Source organism: Mustela nigripes, chromosome 14 (genome assembly GCF_022355385.1).
Source record: "Mustela nigripes isolate SB6536 chromosome 14, MUSNIG.SB6536, whole genome shotgun sequence".
In the NCBI taxonomy this organism is placed as follows: Eukaryota; Metazoa; Chordata; class Mammalia; order Carnivora; family Mustelidae; genus Mustela; species Mustela nigripes.
This window is the reverse complement of record NC_081570.1, coordinates 47631341-47654440: the sequence shown is the minus strand read 5'-3', so window position 1 is coordinate 47654440 and position 23100 is coordinate 47631341. Positions and strand designations below refer to the sequence as shown.

General features: G+C 41.6%; 1 protein-coding gene across 1 annotated transcript in view; it reads right to left on the bottom strand.

The window, feature by feature from the left end:
* LOC132002057 (uncharacterized) overlaps nucleotides 1–21002 on the bottom strand; it is a 120086-nt gene extending 99084 nt beyond the window's left edge. Inside the window, exons 1-3 of the mRNA XM_059377087.1 lie at nucleotides 20976–21002; nucleotides 19577–19701; nucleotides 17431–17562 (exon numbers count right to left, since the gene is read on the bottom strand). Coding sequence (XP_059233070.1) covers nucleotides 17431–17562; nucleotides 19577–19701; nucleotides 20976–21002 — 284 coding nt within the window. The remainder of the gene's footprint in view (nucleotides 1–17430; nucleotides 17563–19576; nucleotides 19702–20975) is intronic.
* Between the last annotated feature and the right edge of the window lie 2098 nt (nucleotides 21003–23100).

Sequence of the window (23100 nt, the reverse complement as noted above, 5' to 3'; positions counted from 1 at the left end):
CTGGGTGGTTCGGTTGGCTAAGTGTATTTTTTAAAATATTTTATTTATTTATTTGAGTTAGAGAGAGAGAGAGAGATTGAGCATGCCAGGGGAAGGAGCCGAGAGAGAGAGGGAGAAGGAGACTCCCTGCTCAGCAGGGAGCCAGACTGGGACTCCAGGACCCTGAGATCACAATCTGAGCTGAAGTCAGAAGCTTAACTGACTGAGCCACCCAAGTGTCTGACTCTCGATCTCAGCTCAGGTCTCAGTCTCAGGGGACTGAGTTCAAGGCCTACACTGGGCTCCACACTGGGTGTGGAGACTACCTAAAAAAAAAAAAAAGAAAAGAAAAGGAAAGAAAAGAAAAGAATGAGCATACTATGGAATCTGTGCTCTAAGAGAAAGAAAACACCTCTGAAATATTAATCATATCCATTAGACCTGTGCTTTCCAATATGGTAGCCACGCACCATGTGTGGCTCTATTAAAATGACTTAAAAATAAACAAAATTTAAAATTCCGTTTCTCAGTCATACTAGACACCTATGATTAATGGTTACCATATTGGACAGCATAAATTTAGAACATTTTCACCATCATGAAAAGTTCTGTTGGATAATGGGGCTTAGATTCTTCCTGTTTCTCCTGGGCATTAACTGAACAGCCCAGCTGTTCAGTTAATGCTCCTTGACTTGAATCCTGTAGTTTCACTTATTGGAAAAGAGAAATGGCATATGAGAGTCCCAAGATCTATTTTCCAGTTCCCACTCTGTCTACTCAGTAGCCATGGATCCTTGGCTAAGTCACATCCCCTCTCCCTCAGTTTCATCATCCTCAGATTTATTGAGGAAGAAGTAATGAGATTAGCTCATATTAGTCTGGAAGCTCTTGCACTTTTTATCTCCGTTAGTTTTGCCAACCTTACAGCCTATAGGGTAACCGACTCATTCCAGGTAGACTGGGACTGTCCCAGTTTTAATACTGAATGTCCTGTATCATGAGAACTCCCTCATTCTCATGCCAACCACCACCTCTAGGTCCCTTCCCATTTTAAAATTCTATTAACTTGGGCAAGCCTAAGAAAGGTGGGTGCTAGGAACCTCAAAACTACTACACACTGTAGTGATTAGGAGATTAGACTTTGTAAATCAGAAAAGCCTGGTTTCTAATACTGATGCCGCTGCTTGATTTCTGTGTACGCTAGGGCAAATTAATTTCTCTGGGACTCAGTTTCCCCATCTGCAAAATGAGACTGCTGTTAACAGTTCTTCCCTCTGTGTATCATTATGAGGACGAACTTAGCAAAGCTTTGCACAGTGCTGAACCCTCAAAGCAATGTAAGTGATTATTAATTCAGCAAACTCTGAAAAGAGGGGTGGGTAGGTCTATCTTTAGAGACACTGTGACCCTGACATTCACTTGTCGCCCAAAGTATCAGCTAAAAGAAAATGACTTGCTTATGACCTATTAAGCTCCCCTTCATCCCAAACTCCCACAATGCTTGCCCCAGACTAACCTCTAATAATACTAGCTCAAACTGGTTAAAGAGAATGCATTTCAACTCCCCTTGCGCCTGCTGGGATAAAATGACTCTGAAGAAGCAAGTTTATTGAAATACAAACTAATCATTCCTGTTGCCAAAGTAGGCTTTTGGCAGAGCCCTGTGAAGAAAGAGGGAGAGAGAGAGTGAAAAAAAAGTCCCGAGCTGCTGAGACAGCAGTGTATTTAGACAATTAAATTTGGAAGAGCAAGACAGTTCCTGTAACTACCTCCCACACCCCCTCCTCCAAGAACAAAAGGTTTTGTTGAAAGTATTCATATGGATATTAATACCGACACTTTAATGAACCCCTCAGTAAACTCATCAGCAATAATTACACCCAGCCATGGTGCCACCAGTGGGAAGGTACAAAATCGCGCCTCCAAAAATGAGTCACTTGTAAGTTAACCCCACCGTCATGTCAAGCAGCCTACTCTTGATGGCTGATTCACAAAGATTCCTTGACACCGCTATAGTCAAAGGGGCCAGATCACCATGGGAAGTCTACAGAAAGGGAAAAGTTCACATTTACAAAAGACCTGAATGTCAGAGCAAAGAGTTTTGAGGCAACCAGGGACAGAGCTTGATGACTGGGTTGAGAGCAGCAGTGCCCTGGCTGGGGGCTTGCTAGGTCCTAGGCACAATGGGGATCATGGCACCTGCCCCATCCAGTTTAATCCTCACCGAATTCTGGGAGCTCAGGTGTTTCTATGGTGCCCATCTTACAGATGAGGAAATGGGGGCCAGAGGATTGGAAGTGTCAATGATACAGTGGCAGGCCGGGAGATTTGCACCGAGTCTCTGGGTTCGGTTTGAGCCTCACCCATAAAATGGGGAATGAAAACAAAAAAACAAAAACATAAAACAAACCTCGAGCATTTTCTTCTCATTTACTGGAGACATTTTAGAGTTTGGATTTTGCCTTGGGTCTGACCTTGACCCTCAGTATGTAAATTGATGGAGGAAAGACTCTGCCTTCCTAACCCTCCCCACTTGCTCTCTGATTTTTTTGCTCTCTGAGGCTCAGAGTCCACATCAGATGCCAGGGCTTAGACCTTTCATCTACTGCTCTGGCTGCCATATCTTTGTTCAATCTTCCCCCTTTCCTTTTTCCTATTTAGAGAAGTAGCATGATCTGGGACAGAACAGGAGTGGAAGAGAGAAGAGCAAATAAGAATGAGTAAAAGAAGGGACAAATTTCAGTGGCTCAATCTGTGCAGCATCTGACTCTCGATTTTGGCTCAGGTCATGAACTCAGGGTCGTGAGATCAAGCCCTGTGTTGGGATTTTCCCTCTCCCTCTGCCTCTGCCACCCCCCACCCCACCCCTCTCACAGGGACCTGCTCTCTCTCGAATAAATAAACAAACAAACAAATAAGTAAAAGAATGAATGAGAGAGAAAAAGAAAGGAAAAGAGGAAGAGATCAGGCTTTGAAGTCCCCTGGAGTAGGTTGGAACCATTACTTTAACCAGCAGTACAATTCTGAGTAAAGCTCTCTGACTCAGTTTCCTCATCTGTAAAATGAGGGTGATGCTACTTATCTCCTTGGATTTGGGTGAAGATCAAATAAGTATTGTCCATGTATTTCCTGCCACCTAAAATACACTCAATAAACCTACGTACTTCCTTCTTTCTTCCCTCCCTCTGTCTTCAGGCACCACCTAAACCCCAAGTACAGTCCAGGGCATCACTATAAACTTTATCTGTTGAACCCTGGAAACAACTCATGAATTATGTGGTATTATATTCTTATTTTATAATGAAGCCTAAAGAAAGGATGTAGTTGGGGCGCCTGCGTGGCTTAGTGGGTTAAAGCCTCTGCCTTCAGCTCCGGTCATGATCCCAGGGTCCTGGGATGGAGGCCCCATATCCTATCGGCTCTCTGCTCAGCGGGGAGCCTGCTTCCTCCGTGCTCTCTCTCTCTCTCTGTCTGCCTGCCTCTAGGCCTACTTGTGATCTCTGTCTGTCAAATAAATAAATAAATAAATCTTAAAAAAAAAACAAAAAGAAAGAAAGAAAGAAAGAAAGAAAGGATGTAGTAAACTAGAATCACCCAGCAAGTCACACTCCCAGACAGAATTCCAAAGCAGGTCCATCTTTCTCCAGGAGTGGGGAAAGAAAGAGTAAAGTAAAGGGGAGGAGGGTGCGTCAGAACTGAAGGGCTTTTAAGGTTTTCTTCTTCAGCTGCTCCGCTGGAGGGCTGTTGAGAAAATTATCCAAATCTTGTTAATGAGCAATTGAGTGCTGGAGTTTCTCTGAGGGAAGAGAGTGAACACAAAAGCTCTGCTTGGGGCCGGCAGTAGCTAGCTGTGATCATTACCTCAGCCGCTACCACCAAGGGGCTCTCACTCAAATAATTAACTCAATTGCCTCCTCTCAGGGGTGAAGTGGGGCTAATAAAACTTAACTACCTAGCTGTGGGGAAAGGATTCGGTGCTTATCGATGGAGTGCTTTCAAGACCATCTGGGTTAGAGTGGTGTCATCGCAGAAACTAAGATGGGTGAGTACTGGCTGGGCTCGGGGAGAGCCTCAAGGGCACTGGAAGAGCCCATCAGAGCCTTGACGTTGGCTCAACAGACATGGGTTGGAGTCCAAGATCCATCACTAATAAACGTGAGATATTGGGTGCAGCTTTCAACCTCTTTGAGTCTTGGTTCCTTCTCGGTAAAATAGAGCTAATAGAATTTATATTCCATGAGAGGTGTTGGGTGGATATAAAAAAGAAAAAAAAAAAGATCTTGAGAAAAAGCCCTGCACACAGTAGCTATCAGCAAAGTTGAGGTTTCTTCCCCTAAAGCAGTTCCTTTCGGGGAAGGAGAATGAGAATGGGAAGGAAAGAGAAATGCAGACAGAGAAACTTAATTGCATCTCCTGTTTAGGGAAGTGAGTTTCCCTACTCTAAAACTTGTGGACTGGAGTAAGCAGATGGCTCTTACTGATGGTGTGGGTTTAAATGGTTTCATCCGGTTGGTCCTTTCCTTCTTCTCCCTGCCCCACTACTACAGAAATTTCTCCTTTTTTTCTCACCATAGTCTCCGTTTATTGAGCATCTATACTGTGCTAAGTGCCTTTCAGACTTATCTCATTTCACAATAGTAAACGAGTTACTTCATTGTCTCCCCACCAACCCAGTGGAGTAACTTCAGTGGACATCCCCAGTTTACAGTGTGGAAAACAAAGTGCAGAGAAGTGAAGAAGTAAGCCTAGGGTCGTGGAGAATATCAGTAATAGGAGGGAGAATTAGATCTCTCACACAGGTCGGTCTGATTCCAATGTGCTTTTAGCATGACTGGGGGCCAGAACCCTTCCTTAGAATATTCTACAAGCATCCAGCTGACCAGGCAGAGCAGCTGGTCTGTTCAGGAGTTCAGTCACTCCTTTGTGAAGTGTGATGTCCTACCATGCTCACCTTTCAGAAGCAGGTTCAGAGCTTCATTCAGAAATCACTGGTTACCTTTCTCAAAGGCTTGGTAGGGTTCCCTGATGAGCAAGACTGCACTGACCTTGCCATGCTGAGTGATAGCTCATCTTCCTTCACTCAGCCTGTTTCTGCTATCTTACCTTGTTGACCATTTCTTCCCCCACAGTAGGGACACTACTGGGACACAGTAGGTCCTTGCTCTGGGCCTCCAGGGTCTACGGTCTGGGCTCTTGCCAGGTCAGGGTCAGGGTCAAACTCCTCAGTATAGCAGTTGAGGCTCTTTGTGAATTCAAGTATTCTCAGATAACTCTGCTATAGAGCTTTCCCTGCCTTTGCTTACGTGGTGCCCTCTGTCTGGAAGATTCTCCCCAGGCTTCTCCATCTAGAATCTCACTCCTTAAAACTCAAATGCCATTTCAGTGAAGACTTTTTAAATTCTCATCTGTCCAACACCCATCCCTACTGGCTAATTAAGCACTCTCCCCTAAATGTGGAGAGGAGTTCAGTCCTGGCACTTACCATACCGCATTGTCTATTTTCCATGAGACTGTGAGCCCTTAGAAATGATGGGGGAACTCAATTAATACCTAGCACAGTGCCCAAACACTAGCACTTATGATTCTAGCTTTGGATTAAATGTCACACCATCTCTTGGAGATGCTATCTCCAATCTTCACATCTTAATGAGGGCTCCACACACACCTCATGCTCCATCATCACAGTACCTAGGAAGATCGTCAACTTTCAGATAGACCCTAGGGTTAGAATCTGGCTCTTCTGTCAAATGCTGAAGATCGGGTCTTTGCTTAGTCATTTGATAGCTATGGGACCTTGGACACATTGCCTCATTTCTCTAAGCCTCTGTTTCCTCATCTATTAAGTGAGCCTAATTACACAGGACCTGGTAGGAATATCTTCAAGATTAAGTAATATTTGTAACATGCTTAGCACAGTGTCTGCCACAGGGAATGCATTCAAGGTGGCTATGTGTTTTTAACTTGTTATCTCTAGAATATTTATGACACAGGAAAAGGACCATGTTTTTGCCCTTTTTGCTGTCGATTTTCCAAAACTTAACACTACCTGACACAGAACAGAATCAATAAACATTAATAGATTGTATGATGAGTAAGAAGAGAGGCGTGGTTCCTAGGAGCCTCTTCTGTAACAGGGATGCCTCCCTAACTGAGGGGCAGTAGCTAAGTTCTAGAACTCTGGTCAGCCCACCTGCACCTGACCTCTCACTCTGCCTCACAGCAGCTTTGTGCCCCATGACCAGCTGTTAATCTAAACCTTTGATTCCTTATCTGTATAAATGGATAATAACTAGCTCTTAGAGTTTTGTGAAAATAATAATATTAAAATAATATTATATCATTATTATACAATGATATTAATGTAACAGGCTTGAAATATGACTGGCATGCAATTATTGTTAATGACTGTTACTCCACATCTGATAATTCTGTTTTCTATCACATAGTAAGGTAATTCTTTCTCTTTCTTTCTACCCTCATCAAATCGTGAGTTCCTTGAGGGTAGAATAATCTGTGTCTGCTTCATCCTTGTGTATCCTGTATCTACCACAGATGAGAGATGCCAGTAAATTGATCTTGAATACATTATGGTTTTCAAAAATAATCTCAATGATCTTCCAGGTGACTAGGGCAGGCATTGTTATCTTCTTTTTAAAGACAGACACGTCTCTTTTGCCCTGAAGCGCAAAGATGAACTACATACACTGCCAAGATCCCACCACTACTTTAGTAGCCTGACCAACTTGTTGAGATCTGCTGAGGCGCCATCAGGCTTCTGATAAGTTCTTTCTCCAGCCATAGGAAGGGGAGAGAAATCCAAGGTTGGCAGCGTGTTTATACATGAGCAAACACAGCCACCGTTCTCTACTGGAGTTGTTCTAGAGGTTGCACAGAATGGGGGCCCATTTCACCTGGAAGGTATACCAAGATTCATCTGCACATTCCTGCTCTACCACTGCAGCCGTGAGTCCCAACCCAAACCAAGGTAGCTCCAAATTCCAGCAGACAGCTTCTTGCCCCTCATCTCCCCTCATATGGCTCCATCCCCCACAGGGAGCGATCAGTTGATTAAATTCTTTTCTCTGCAGGTCTTGGTTCTCTTTGAGTTTCAGACCAGCTTCCATGAATAGGCATCAACGAGCTTCCTTTGCCCTGTATCCTCCTGACCAGGGAAGGATGTATATCAATTCAATTCTACCAATATCTATTAAATAATCATAAGCGACATTTGTTTGGTGCTTCACCATTTAAAAATAATCTTCATGTTCGTTTTCATTCTAATGCCAGGAACCAGGTGCCAGGGCTGTTGAGGTTGAATAGACATGGCCTTATTCTCAAAACATTCCAAAACTCTAGGGGAAACAGAAGTGTGCAACTGTATTAATACAATGGCTATACTACAAACTCTGATGGCCACTATTTACTGTTAAGTTACCATATACCTACCGAATACTGTCCAAACTCATTTAAGCTTTACCATACCCCATGAGATAAATATTCTCAAATATAAATAAGAACCCCACCAGAACTGAAAATACAAAAACCAAAAACAAACAAAAAACAAAGCTGAGTTTACTGCTTGCCAGGTAGAGGAAAGTTATGTACTCAAAACGTGAGTTTAACTGGTCTCCCAGAGCAAAAATGGAAAGGGCTGTGTGATATGGCAAAAAGAAGTAAATTCACCCACGAGGCAGGACGCTGAGTGCAAGTCTCTGGATGGTTCATGAACTGGATTATTGGGTTATACACTCCTATACCTTGTCGTTTCAATGGTGTGGGTCACAAATCCTGGGCACAATTCTCCATGAGGTCTGAGGAAATTGCACCAAGTCCCTGCTGGGTCCAGAGTCACATGGCAGGTAAACATGCACGTGTTTAACCCTCAGCTTGCCAGTGTTTTTCAACAGTTTGTTTTTATTTCCGTTTGATAGAAAATAAGACTGAAGCTCAGACACCAAATCAGATTTCCAAGGTCTCCAAATTTGTAGAAAAAAATAGCACTTAAACTGAGATATCCATCCCAAATATATCACTCACTCAGGATATAATTAAAGAATGTACTGTGTAAGTCCAGAAGAAGGAGTGGTGAATTCTGATTAAGAAGAGGAGGCTTCACAAAGGAAGCAGCATTTGAGCAGAGACTTGGGGGATGAGGAGAATTTCCCCCAGTGAGGAAGCAGGGAAGGGAACCCCATACAGAGAGTGAGCAGCAAGTTCTCTAGTGTATTAGGGGAAAGAGTGGTGTGGTCATTTGTCATGGGGACTGGTGATGTCTTGGTCTTTCTCTACTGAGACAGGAGTGGTTGAACTCAATCATAACAGCCATAATTAATAAGGGTATAGCGCCTTGAGTTGGCAATGTGTTTCCACATCCAAGATTATATTTGATCTCAGCAATACTTGTCTTTGCCATTGTCTTGCAAAGGAGCACACTGAGACACTCCATCTGAAGAAATTTGCATATTGTGACTCAGAAAATGATAGAGCTAGAAATTGGTTTCCAAATTCTAAGACCCATGCTGCCCTTCCCGCTACACTGTTTTTGAGTAGTTGCTCTGAGCTGATTCTGGGCTGAATTTGCTACACAGACAGATGTTGTTCACCTCCAGATTAAGAAGTCATCTCTCATAATGTGTGTCTGTCTAGTATTTGTGAATTCTAGGGTCTGCACTGGAGGAGGATGGCCTAGAGGTTGGAAGGAGTAAGCTAGGCTGCTGATGGGGTCTCACCTGCCTGGTCTTGCTGGAAGAGAGTTGAAAACCTCCTTTTCTTCCCCTCCCTTCCCTGGCACCATCTCTCTTCCTTTGAGAAGCTTTTATGGATTCCCATAAGGCAAAGGTGGGGTCCACTTGGAGCCAGGCAATTGTTTCGGGATGAATAAGAAGATACTGTGTGGGTCATGTTTTTACAGTCTTGCTATGTGACCCTTGGGAAATCACTTAATATCTATGAACCTCAATTTCCTTATCTATAAAAGCAACAAGGGAAGAGAGAAGAATAATACCTGCAGAAAAGAAATATACTTAGAGATTAAGAGCATGGACCCTGACTGCCAGAGTCCAAATCTTTCTTCTACCAGCTTTGAGACCTTGGCTGGCATACTTAAATTGATTTCATTGTGCCTCAGTTTCCTTTACTGTAAAAGAGTTGAAAAATTATATTACTACCTACTAGAGCTATTGTGAGGATTGAATAATTAATATATGTAAAGCACTTAGGACAACCTTTGAAAGGACTATTTTCAGAACTTAATAAAAATATAACTAGCACTTATATCCTATTACAGAGTGTAAGACCCTTTCAGAGATCCTGTCCTTTGTCTGTCATGGCACCCTCTTTTCTTAGGGTTGAGATAGAGAATTGGGGAGGCCAGTGATTTTTTTCCAAGATCATATGCCCTGTGAAAGACTGAAAATGGGTATAGACCCAGGACTTCTTCGTCTTGCAAAGGCAACAAAGCAGAGCATGGTAGAGGAAGGCTTAACACCCTGGTGAGTTTCTTTCTGTCTCTCCATCTTCTCCCAGCCCTGAGAAAGTCTGCTTCATCTAACCTTTTATTTCCTCAGCCATAAAATGGGGATGATACAACCTACTGTCCCCTGGGGTTATTCTCTTCCCTCATTCCCATATCACCAAATTCCCAGAATAGGTAGCCTACAACCTTGCTACTCAGAGTGTGGTCCATGGACCAGCAGACTTGGCATCACCTGGAGCTTGTTAGAAAGGCTGAGTTTCAGGGGCGCCTGGGTGGCTCAGTTTGTTAAGCGATTGCCTTCGGCTCTGGTCATGATCCTGGAGTCCTAGGATCGAGTCCCGCATCGGCTCCCTGCTCAGCAGGAAGTCTGCCTCTCCCACTGACCTCTCTCATCTCATGCTCTCTTTCATTGTCTCTCTCTACCTCTCAAATAAATAAATAAAATACTAAAAAAAAAAAAAAGAAAGAAAGGCTGAATTTCAGATCCACTGAATCAGAACCTGCATATTTGACAAGACCCCTGGTGATTCGTATGTACACGGCAGGTTGAGAAACCTTGAGCTAAAGGATGTGAGAAACGTTGAGCTAAAGGATGTGAGAGTGTTTGGTAAACTGTAAATCGGTGTGCTGTGCTAGCAGTGATCATCAGAGATGAGTATCAGGTGTGTTCGTACACACACAGTATTTCTATTCTTGCAGCCCTTGCTGGCCACTTGCTCAGGAGGAAAGTGTGGACAACAAAGTAATGGAGGAGAGGCACTTCCCCAATTTAATAAGCTGTTTCCTGGAGAATATACTTACATGGAATATAGTTACACAAAAACTATTTGTTGCTTGCCTGAAATTTAAGTTTAACTGGATGTTCTATATTTTATTTGGCAATCCACTCCTAAATGGATCCAGTGATTTAAATGCTAAGTCCCTGAAGTTATAGGTATTCATTTAGCTAATAGTGGAAGTAGCTGTCGTGTTCTCATCCAGACCTCAAGTGTGACAGAGAAAGGAACCACATTAACCATTGTCCCACTTGGTTGAGCACTTACCATTTCCTAATCCCTTTACTTAGACAATTATTGCTTCCCATCTTGAGCTTTGCAACTCCAAGTATGGTCATGGACCAGCAGCATGTCTTGTTAAAAATGCAGATTCTCAGGCCCCCTCTGAACCTACAGTCACCTGTAGGTGATTCATATGTACACTTATGTTAAATAACAACAACAAAAAAGTACTGGGTTAGACAACTCTGGGTAAGGAATAACTAGTCAAAAAGTCTTTAAAAAATGTATGAATTTTATGTTTTCAGAACAGTTTTAGGTTTTTCAGAAAAAATAATAAGAAGTAGAGTTCCTATATATCTCCTCTTCCCTCTACAGTTTCCTCTGTTATTACTGTTAAACTGATTAAGCCAAGAGGTCATTAGACTGAGGTGGTTCTAATGCTTTAGCAGCCTACAAAAGCAAGCCAAAACCTAAGCTTGCAGATGTCTCAGGCTAAGAAATCAGAACCTAAAGACAACCAGTCACAAAGAGCCACATAACCTTTTCCAAATAGAGCAACCTCTATAACTATCACCAATGAAATTAACTCCCTTGCTTTGTTTCTGCCCCGAGCTCTTGTTGTTGGAGCTAACCATTTCTGGTTTGGTGCTGTCCTATTGGAACTGATGTTTGCTCAAGAAAATGTAAACATTTTCCTGTGCCTCAGTTTACTTTTTAACACTCGCATTTTACATTGGTATGGTCCATTTGTTAAAACTGAGGAACCGAGAGTACATTATTATAAACTCAAGCCCATAGTTCATGCAAGGGTTCACTCTCTGTGGGTCTTGACATAGCATAATGTCATTTTTTTTTTTTGCCATTACACATCATACAGAATAGTTTAACTGCCCTAAAATCCCCTTTGCTTTGCCTGTTCATCTCTCCCTGCCGCCCCCCAAATCCCTGGCAAACACTGATCCTTTTATTTTCAAATACACTTTTGATTTGCTAGAAAATAAAAAATCTTCCATATAGTTGAGAATATTTTTCCAATCATCAAACTGATACAGAGGTTAAATCACTTGCCTAGGGTCACCAAGCTAATAAATATAGGAGCTAGGTTTTCAACCTAGTGTAATTCCAAAATTTTTGTTCATTTTAATATGACCAAGTCCTTTCTACTGGGGCTTGCACTTCTGTTGCACTTCTGTTGGACTTGCTATTGGAGAGGTCCAGAGGGCTTGGTGCTTGGTGACTGTTTTCCCCTACGGAAAGTGTGTGTAGACAGATAAGGGGCAGGCAGTCAGGGAGACAGGAACTATGTTGCCTACTGGGGTTCCCAAGGATTCCCAATTGGTACTTCGGTGGGAGCTATAGGGAATTTCTAGACTGACTCCCCAGGCCAGCTGTTTCTGCACCTCCTTCAAGTTGGTTATGATTTACAAATGGGAACTTAGAAATGCTAATGACCCTGACTGGGCTTGCTAATTACCCTTAATCAACTGCTCCTGGTCATTAGCTGCCAGCCCTGGGTGGCTGATAGGGCTCCAGCTGGCCAAGGTTAAAGGGAAGCTGGTTGTCAAAGTGTCACTGGCCTTGAAAATAGAAGGAGGTCATGGGCTGGGGTGGAAAGCGTGCTCTTTCCATTTTCCTGTTCTGCCTTTGTATCCCGATGATTTGGCCCAGTCATGAGGTATTGTAAAGGGAGCAAAGATATCTGAAGGTTGTAAGGAGCCAGGTAAACCCAAGAGTAAGTAAGCAGTTAGTAAGCAGGAGATTATAGACAGTTAGAAATGATTCTTGAATGCCAAGTACTGTGTTGAGTGCATTCTTCCTGACCCTGTGAAGGCTGTGGTTTTGGAGGAAGAAACTGGAAGCATGGGAAAGTGAATATTTATTTATATATATATGCGCACATATATTTATTTATTTATATAAAATATGCATATAAATTTATATATATTTATATAATTTTATATAAATGTATATATTTATATAAAATATGTGTATATATGAATTTATATAAATTTTATATAAATATATTTATATAAAATAAGTTTTATATAAATAAATAAATTTCATATAAAATATATTATATATAAAATAGATTTATATAAAATAAATTATATATGTTTATATAAAAATTTATATAAAATATATATGTTGTATATATATATATATATATTTTTTTTTCATGTGACTCTAAGGAACAAGCAAGAGATAAGTCGAGAATCATGAATCAGAAGCATCTGCAGCCTGGCAAGAGGGAACAGGAAGGAAACTAACATTTACAGAGCAAAGTCTTAAAATACCTGCCAAACAAATTATCTAAAATCAAACACTGTCTATGTAAGATATTGTGATAATAACACCTTCCAGGTACCAGTCTCCCACAATGACCACTGTAAGTAGAGGTTTACTATACCTATTTACAGATGTAAAAACAAAGATTCACAGAGGCGAAAGGTCATACCCATGGTCACACTACTAGCAAGCAGCTCTGCTATTTTCCTGATTGTGAAACTTATGCTTTTTAAAGACAACTTTATTCAGATATAATTGGCATGTAAAAAGTTGTATATATTAAAGGTGTGTAACTGATGTTCTGCTATATGTATACATTGTGAAATGATCACAGTACAGTTCATTATCATATTTATCACCTCTACATAGTTATCATTTTTGTGTGTGTCTGTGTGTGTGTGTGTGTGAGAGAGAGAGAGATTTAATTTATGTTTAAGCTCTTATTTTAAGTATATGCTACAGTATTGTTAACTATCACCTCCATGGTGCATATGGTATTTCCAGAACTTAATTATCTTGGATAACTGGTACTTTGTACCCTTTGACCAACATCACCCTATTTGCTCTTCCCCTTAGCTCCTGGCAACCACCATCCTACTCTCTCTTTCTATAAATTTGACCATTTTAGACTCTGTATATAAGATCATGCAGTATTTTTCTTCCCATATCTTGCATATTTCTTGTAGCATAATGTCCTTCAGCTCTTATCCATGTTGTCACAAACAGTAGAATTTTCCTTTTTTAAGGCTGAATAATATTCCATTGTATATACATTTACACCACATTTTCTTGATCCATTCATCCACTGAAGAGCATTTAGGTTGTTTCTATATCTTGACAAGTATCAATAATGCTTCAGTGAACATGGATATACAAATATCTCTTTGTTAGCTCATTTTCCATTCCTTTGGATATATACCCAGAAGTAAGATTGCTGGATATTTTAAAATTTTTAACCTCTTTTAAATTTTTTGAGGAATCTCCAGTAATATTTTATATAATGGCTGTACCAACTTAAATTTTTACCCACAGTGCACAAGGGTTCCCCTTTCCCATCCTTTCCAATACTTATTATCTCTTGTCTTTTTGATAATAGCCATCCTAGTAAATGTGAAGTGATACCTCATTGAAGTTTTAATTTGTATTTCCCTGACGATTCATGGGGTCGAACACCTTTCATATGCCAATTGGCCATTTGAATCTCTTTTTTAAAGAAGTGTCTATTTAATTCTTTTATCCATTTATAAACCAGCTCTACATTGATGGCTATGTACCTTGTATTATACTTAGACACATTTAAGTTTCCCTGAGGGCAAAGACAACATCATGTATGCCTAGGACAATAGTGGGCCAAGTATAAGCCCTTATGAAATCTTGCTGCTTTTTCATTCATAGACATTAGTCATGTACAGCTCATTTCTAGCTGCTTGGATCTTTGGGTTGCATTTTCAAGTTTTTGATCTGCAGCTACTGGTGGTCATCTTGAAGGACAAAATAGGGAAGCTCTAACCATACCTAGGCATGCCAACCATTTAGAGAAGTGCTGCAGAGCACAGGCTATTGATTACTTGGGTTTGAAACCTGGTCCTACCACTTACACTACACACATGCCCTTGAGAAAGTTTTCACTGTATTTCAGTTCCTTCAACTCTAAATGATAATAATAATGCCTTCCTTAAAGAATGTATATTGAGGTATTCATATAAAGTGCTATTGTAAACACTGACGCTAATGGAAAAACCCCAAGACAGATGTCAAGTGCTCTGCTTATAAATATAACCATACAACAAATATTAGCACTTACCTTTCATAAATTTTACCCGTAATGAGGCACCACCCATATCCGCTGTCAATCTCTTCCAGAACAGAATTTATTATAAAGCTCACCCTGATACGAAATCTTTATAGTCTATCAACACTACCATAATGCAGCCTAACCTGCCCTCTTTATTCACTTCACTCCCAAGTACAACACTCAGTTCTTTTGCATGACAATTCTTACATGTTAATTTGGATTTTTCAACTGCATTGGATATTTCTCAAAAGCTACATCTCTGTCCTCTGCAATTTTGTTTGTTTGTATGTTTTGTTTTGCTGATGAGACCTTGGGACAAACCAGGCTTAATAGCTGTTGCTGTTTTCCCAGCACAAAGTAGAAGCCCCCACTTAATGTCAGTGTAAGTAGCTATGACAGTTAGCTTTCAGTTGTAGAGCATGTAGTTCTTCTAGCAAGTTTAAGAAGGACAGACAGGTTAAGTTTTTCTCACTTGTTTGTTTGCTTGTTTGATTAAAGAATAGACTATAATTCACTACTATCATTTTTCCTTTCCTTTAATGCTAGAACTCCATCCCCTTCCAAGTTTTAGCTGGGCATTTATTTGGCTGCCTACATAACAACTATATTTTCTATTCCCCTTGCTGTGAGGTGTGGTCCTGTGGTTAAGTTATGGTCAATGACATGTATTTGGAAGTAATACATGAAGTTTTAAGTCATTTCCTTAAAAGGAAACTTTTTCCCTTCCATTTTTTTCTTACCCATCTCCCACATACTAGAATGTGGGCATGGAAGTAGTGAGCAACTTCAACCAAGGGATGAGGGCAGTCTAGCAGTAGACTGAACACTAAAAAAAAAAAAAAAGACCGAGTCCTTGAATGACCAGGAAAGACAGTCACCATTCTCCCCTGGACTGCCAACCAGCTCATAGTTTTACACAAGAGAGAAACAAACGTTTTACCTTAAGTGACTATATTTGTCCTGGTAAAGCAACTGAAACAATATCCTAACCAGAAACATTTAGTATTAAATGGCTAGTGGAGTTATTGAGAGGATGGAAGAAGCAATGTAGACAGAGTTTTTAGAAATGAACCTGAAGAAATACAAATCAAAACCACAATGAGATACCACCTCACACCAGTCAGAATGGCTAAAATTAACAAGTCAGGAAATGACAGATGCTGGCGAGGATGCGGAGAAAGGGGAACCCTCCTACACTGTTGGTGGGAATGCAAGCTGGTGCAGCCACTCTGGAAAACAACATGGAGGCTCCTCAAAAAGTTGAAAATAGAGCTACCCTATGACTCAGCAATTGCACTACTGGGTATTTACCCTAAAAATACAAACAAAGTGATCCGAAGGGGCATGAGCACCTGGATGTTTATAGCAGCAATGTCCACAATAGCCAAACTATGGAAAGAAACTAGATGTCCATCAACAGATGGATGGATAAAGAAGATGTGGTATGTATATGCAATGGAATACTATGCTGCCATCAAAAGAAATGAAATCTTGACATTTGTAATGATATGGATGGAACTAGAGGGTAATTATGCTTAGTGAAATAAGTCAATTGGAGAAAGACAACTATCATATGATCTCCCTGATATGAGGAAGTCGAGAAGCAATGTTGGGGGTCTGGGGGGTAAGAAAAGAATAAATGAAACAAGATGGGATCAGTGGGGAGACAAACCATAAGAGACTCTTAATCTCACAAAACCAATTGAGGGTTGTTGGGGGGAGGGGGGTTGGGAGAGGGTGGTGGGGATATGGGCATTGGGAGGGTATGTGCTATGGTGAGTGCTGTGAAGTGTGTAAACCTGGAGATTCACAGACCTGTACCCCTGGGGATAAAAATACATTATATGTTTATTTAAAAAAATTAAAAAAGAAAAAAAGAAATGGCCCTGAAGTCCTGGGCAATCCAGAGATCTTCTGTTTCTTCTCGGACCTTCTATGAAATAGAAGCTTTGGTTCCAAACTGCTATGACCATGGAGGGACATGTGGTGCCAGCTATAGTCTGTGTCTACAGAATGAATGCCCAGTGCCATGCCTCTTGATCCTCATAAAACAAGTGGCCAGCATTGGGCTCTCCACCAATGGGGCTGCAGAAAAACCAAATACCCTCACAACTAAGCTGGTCACAGAAGCAGCAGAGGCTACAGAAGCTTGTCCCTGCACTTCCGTCTTCCAAAACTCACATCCTTGCATCTGATTGGTCAAGCTTAAATCCCACTTCTGAGTGGGATCCACATGGGAGTCTAGGACATGTTCCTTTTACTCTCCTAGTCCCCACATCATAGGCATATACACCAGAAGGAAATGGATTTTGAATGCTAATTCACTCTATCTGGCAAATAGATTTATCCCATCCTGAGAGTATATAGTCATTCAATAGGTATTTTCTACTGAGCATTTATTACATGTCAGGTACTGCATTGAATACTGTGGTCACAGCTGAGTAAGACACAGTCTTCACCCTCAAAGAGTTCTCCAGTACAGTTTACAACTCAGCATGCTAAGTTCTAGGAGGGAAGTCTATGGTCCCAAGGGAAGGCAGAGCAAGGCTGCTTAAGCAGGTCTCCTGTGCATATGGGGGAAAGGGGAGCACTGCTGAGGAAGGACTTTGGCAGGTGATGCCTAAAGATAGTCCTTAAGGAAACATGTTTTACAACTTTATAACAGAGAACTTGGGCTCTGGGCTGAGACCACGTTGAATCCCCCTCTGCCACACATTAGCTAAAACCTTGAGTAAGATCTCCTGCAGGCTTGAATATAAGGCATTTTTTGTTCCCTCCTCCCCCCCCAACCCCCACCAAAAATCTCTCACACAGAAAAGAGGAAATGTCTTGGTCTGCTTAGCCTTCTAAAATACCATAGATTAGGTAGTTTATAAACAACAGACACTTATTCTCACAGTTCTGGAGGCTGGAAGTCTGAGATCAAAGCACTAGCATGTTGGGTGAGAGTCTTCTTCCCTCTTCTGGGTGGCAAACTTCTTTTTGTGTCCTCATATGACAGAAGTGGGTGGGGAGTTCTGTGGAGTCTCCTGCAACAACAGCACTAATCTCAGCCACAAGGATTCCACCTTCATGACCTAAGCGTCTCCCAGAGTGCCTACCTCTTAGTACCATCACACTGGGCATTAGAATTTTAAAATCACATTTTCAGGGGACACATTCAGATCATAGAAGGGGGTAGCTTTAAATTCAACTCCTTTTAAAATTAGTGCTTTATTTTGAACAACAAAAAAAAATATGATACTATCTTGAAGTAATATCCATAAATTTGATGTATGATGCCTTTGAGAAAAGAAGACACTCGCCCTACTAGAAACTGGTAGAATCAGCATGGGCACTCTCTTCATAGCTTAGCTCTTAGCTACCAACCATATCATTCTTCTTGCCTCCCGGGTTCTCCCTGGTGCTTATTCCCCACACTGCAGCTAATTTCCAGATAGTACTTCTGATGCATAGGACGTGAGTTTCTTGTGGATTTTTGGCCCAGCCTGTAATTTTTGCTTCCCCAGGTATCCCCCAAAGTCTCAGGCAAAGATTCCTTGACTCCAAATATCTGGCCCCTCTGTTGGTTAGAACTGGACTCAGATTTTTCTTGAGTCAGATATACCCCAGTCTGAGGATGTCTTTAGATCAATAGTTGCAGCCAACACTGAGGACTCAGCCTTTCTTCCCCCAGATGTAAGAACAGGCTGAGATGATCTGATCTGAAGAAGTAAACAGAGAGAGCTGGGTTCGAACTCTACATAGCTGGGCTGACTAACACTTGTATGAGTGATCACAGGTGATTCCCTTCTTCATAACACCGTAGCCAGCATTTGACTCATTTCAAGGCCCTTACAAATGGGAGCCAATAACTAAAGGAATTCCTGAACATTGCCCCTGTCCCTGAATTTCCAGAGATACCCTAATATCACCAGCCCTATTGGTTTTCCCACCTGCCCTTGTTCCTCAAATAACCTTGGGTCTCTTCTCACACACTATTAGAATGTGATGTGGGGCTCAATCCAAGGCTAGTGGACCCCATCCCCAGCCTGCAGTACTCTTACTTAGCACTATGAGCTGTATTGAGAGCCTAATTTTCACTTTCCATGTTGTCCTGAGACCTAGAATGTATCACATGTAAAATCTAGAAAAACAAGTAGAGGTTCTAGGAAGACCATAGAGGGAAAGGCAAGCAGAAGGCAGGAAAAGAGTCCTGGTCTGGGAGTCTAAAGACAGGAGTCGAAGTCCTAGTTCTGTTGCTGACAAGCTATGTGAACTTTTGGCAAATGTTCTGCCCTACCCCTCTGTTTCTTTAGCAGTAAAAATCCAGAAGTTAGCTGGACTAGAGCAGGGCTTTTCAAATGTTAATATGTATACAAATGACCTGGGAATCTCTTAAAATGAAGATGGTGAGTGCTGTGAAGTGTGTAAACCTGACGATTCACAGACCTGTACCCCTGGGGATAAAAATATATGTTTATAAAATAATTTAAAAAATAAATTTTAAAAAATGCAGATATTTATTTATGCCAGCCAGGGCTTCTCTGAGAGTCTGCATTTCTAACAAGTTCTCAGGTGAAGCTCATTATGCTGGGTCAAGGACCATAGGTGGAGTTCATAAAGTTCCCTCCTGCAACCTGTATACCTCACAGTTTTTAGTGACAGGAATAATGTCTCCAATGGTTTTAAGTATGTCTTTATACATGTTTGTTAAACTGCACACATAATAGAGGTGGCTAAAAATTTAGAACAATACAGAAATGTAAAAACACAGAATGTGGGAAGTGCCCTAGTAATTCTGCTCCCGCGAGAGAACCACTGTTAGTGGTGTTTTTTTTTTTTTTTTAAGATTTTATTTATTTGACAGACAGAGATCACAAGTAGGCAGAGAGGCAGGCAGAGAGAGAGAGGAGGAAGCAGGCACCCTGCTGAGCAGAGAGCCCAATGCGAGACTCGATCCCAGGACCCTGAGATCATGACCTGAGCCGAAGGCGGCTGCTTAACCCACTGAGCCACCCAGGCGCCCTGTTAGTGGTTTATTTAAGCAACATGACCACCCACCAAAAGAGACACTCAGCTGCTCCTGCTCCCTGAGCTTCCAGGACCTTTTGTGAAAGGAGTTTCTTCTCCAGCTTCAAGTCATTGCAACACCTCAGTGCAGTGGGCGGCAAGGTAGTGAGTTTGTACTTACAAAGTGGAGGAGTGGGATTCTTTCTGTTGTATTTGCCGATGGGGATTTAGAGTTTATGATGACTTTGGAAAGGGATCATCACAGAGCTAAGGGAGGGAGAAGGAAAACACAGAGTGTCAGAAATTTGATCACCTGGGGCTTTCCAAATAGGGGCTTTTTCCTCCTTAATTTTCTGTGGGGGCTCTACCCAGATATTAGGGGGAAAGTTTGGCCTATATTTTCCCTAGAAAATGCCCTGTGACATCCAAGAGTGATCTACTGGAACCCCAAAAGGTATGAATTTCTTCAGCAATGCACTTAGGGCCAATAGGTCCTGGTAATTGGAGCAGGTTCCTCTTGATCCAGGAGACCCAGAAGAGGGAAAGTGTTTATCTTCTGCCCCCTTAAGCACACAAATGAGAAGGCCAGATGCAAACTCTGGCTTTACTACCCTTTCAAGAGCAACTCAAGAGACAAGATTTGCTGACTGCCCTCAGGGCTCCATTCAACCTATACAAGATGGGTGTTCTTGGCTTGGTATCTCTCTCTTTCTTATACAGTCTCCTCCTCTCCACATTCTTCAGGAGGGAGTCTTAATGCACTTTCAGGAGCATTTTCCCCACTACCTTTTATAGGCTGTTCCTCCTTCCTGGAACATATCCCTGGTCCTTTCATCTCCTCCTCACAGTCCTCACTGAACTTCCTTCCCTCTTTTCCTTCCCCAAGTAGAGTAGGGGAAAGAGCTACTGGCATCTTATACCACTTCTATAATAATATTTCTTACATAGTATAATGAAATTTTTTGTTTCTGACATTAGACCAGAGGTATTTGAGGATAGATACCCTATTTACAGTTTTCTCTCCTTCCGCAGCATAAAGTGTACTCGCTAAATATTTGTTGAATGAGTGGAGGAAACTTAAGTCACTCAAGGAGAATTAAAGTGATAATTACTAAATATTCTTGCATTAGTTAATTTCTGATTAATTAAGGATTTAATAATAATGATAGGGTCTTTGATTCATTTATTTTGTATATAAATTTTGAGAGGACAGTGTGATATAGTGAAAGACACTGGACTTGAGGTTGAGAGACCCAGGTCTACCATTTACATATTATATGTCATTTGGAAAGTGCTTGACTTTTCTGGGTGCCATTATCTTGAATAGGCAAATAACGATTCCTATCATTTTCTTAAGATTAAATGAGATAACAGGCTTGAAAAAAAAAACTGTAGTGAGAGATCCAATGTCAGCACTTCTTATAGGAGCATTTAAGGAAATTAAACATACCAAGTGACTGCCACCAGTGTTGAGCATGGCTCCATGTACAAGCTATAAAGATTTTGTCTCTTGGATTCTACTCCCACCCCCTCCCCCCAACTTCAGTACCCTGCTTTGAGACCTTGGGCTGGGACTCTACAAACCAAATGCCTCCTTTGCCAGCAGGTTCTTTTTAGGCTCTGCAGATAGGGGATGCTAGAGAGACTGTAGACTGGTAGAGCAAGAGACTTCCTCCATCCTGTTTGCTTCCTGTTCCTGTCCATGTCAACCTTGCCTTGTTTCTGCACCCAGGCAGCAGCAGTTCCCTCCAGTTGGATCCAGGGGGCAGTTTCCAGTACTTGGAGAACCTCATTACCTCCCCTCAGAGACATCAGCACTAGCTGCTGATGTCAGAGGCCTGGGTTGCAGCCCTACAGAGCTCCTCCTCCAAGCTCAGAGACCTCAGCACCAGCTGAGCAACTCCACCTGGGGTTCCGTCCTGGGGCCCCCAAGTTTCTACATTTTAATATTCTAACCTCTTCCTTTGGAACATGAGAGTCCTTTAGCCAGAGGAATCTAGCTAACCCATACCCAGATTTCTGAATATAGAATTGCAATCATAAATGTGTAGTTTGGTGCTACTAAGTTTTGAGGTAACTTGTTATACTGCAATCAATGACTAATAAAGTTCCTTTGATTGAGAAGCTATAGAAGGACAAAAGGAAACATTTTTCCAACTTTATTTCCTGAATCAGTGAATATGGAAAACTGGACTAAGAATCAGCAGTTATACATTGCATTCAATTGAATATTCATTTAGTTCCTATTACTTTGTTTCTTCTAAATCTTAGTTTCCTTCCCTTTGTGAAAAGTGTGCTGGCAGAGAGGGAACCGGGACAAAAAGAACTGAACTACATTTTCTAAAAAATACTTTCTAGCTCTAATTTCCGGCAGGGATACCCTAGACTAGGGATTAGAGGAATAGAAAATAGGTTTCAAATTCTAGATCTCATTTTTATTAAGACACTTATGAGTTGAGTTGATAAAACCTGGATAAAGTTTAGTAACCCAGGACTAAGTAGGATTCTTATGTGCAAATGGTGTACTTGTCAGAGTAAATTAACTTGCTTAACAGACAGGCAGGGACAATCAGTGCTTTAACATTATAAAAGCTCATTTCTGGGCATGTGGAGCAGGGAGGGACTCACTCTACATACTCATTCAAGAACTAGAGCTCAGGCTCCTCCTGTCTTCTGGGTCTGCCCTCTTCTAGGTGACTGCAGTGATCAGCTGGGAAAGAGATGTGATGATGTGAGAAGTTTTTATGTCTAGCCCTGGAAGCACCTCATTTTTTCCCATACTCTGTTAAACTAGAAGTTAGTCATATGGAACCATGGAACTGCAAGGAATGCTGGGAAATGTAGTCAGCTATGTGCCCAGGAGGAAAAGGAAGAAATGCCTGCTATTAATGAGACCAACTCTCGTTGAATTCAGTAGAAAAGAAATAGACTGGAATGGTATTTGCACAGTTAATGCTACCAAGTAGAGTTTACTAGTTGTGTCCTGCAGAAAGGCAACTGGATGAGGGAGAGGGAAGGATGTGTTCAGTGTAGCAGAAGGTTTTCTTCTTTCTAATACTCTACTGAGAGAAGTATGCCTTTCAAATTCATGCAAAGGCTAGTGACGCTGTGCCTAGCTCAGAGAATTGATGGGAAGGCAAAAAGGATGAGACTTGGAAATAAGAAGAGAACCCAATGCTGATTTTAAAAAACGGTCTAATTAGGATATTGCTACTGACTCGGTCATCAGTGGACATTCACAGCCATGCTGACAGTCCCACCTGGAAACTCACTATTTCCCTGGAGACTTTCCAAATCACTGCATCGGTAGGCTTCCTTAGGTTCTCGAAGCAAAACATTTCACACACACAGCAACTGCTCCAGCTCATATACTGCATGACATAGAAGGCTGTCAGTTTTAAATGGGGCTCAAGGCAGACAGACTTTCTCAGGAGATTCAGGGTGTGGTGTGCTCAAGCACTGCCCTTAGAGCACCTATCTGTCAGATGATAGGATGTTGGAGGAAACAGGGTAGGAAAAACTTCACTATGAATCTTATGGCATATTCCAGTGCAAGAATCACAATGCAGAGATTC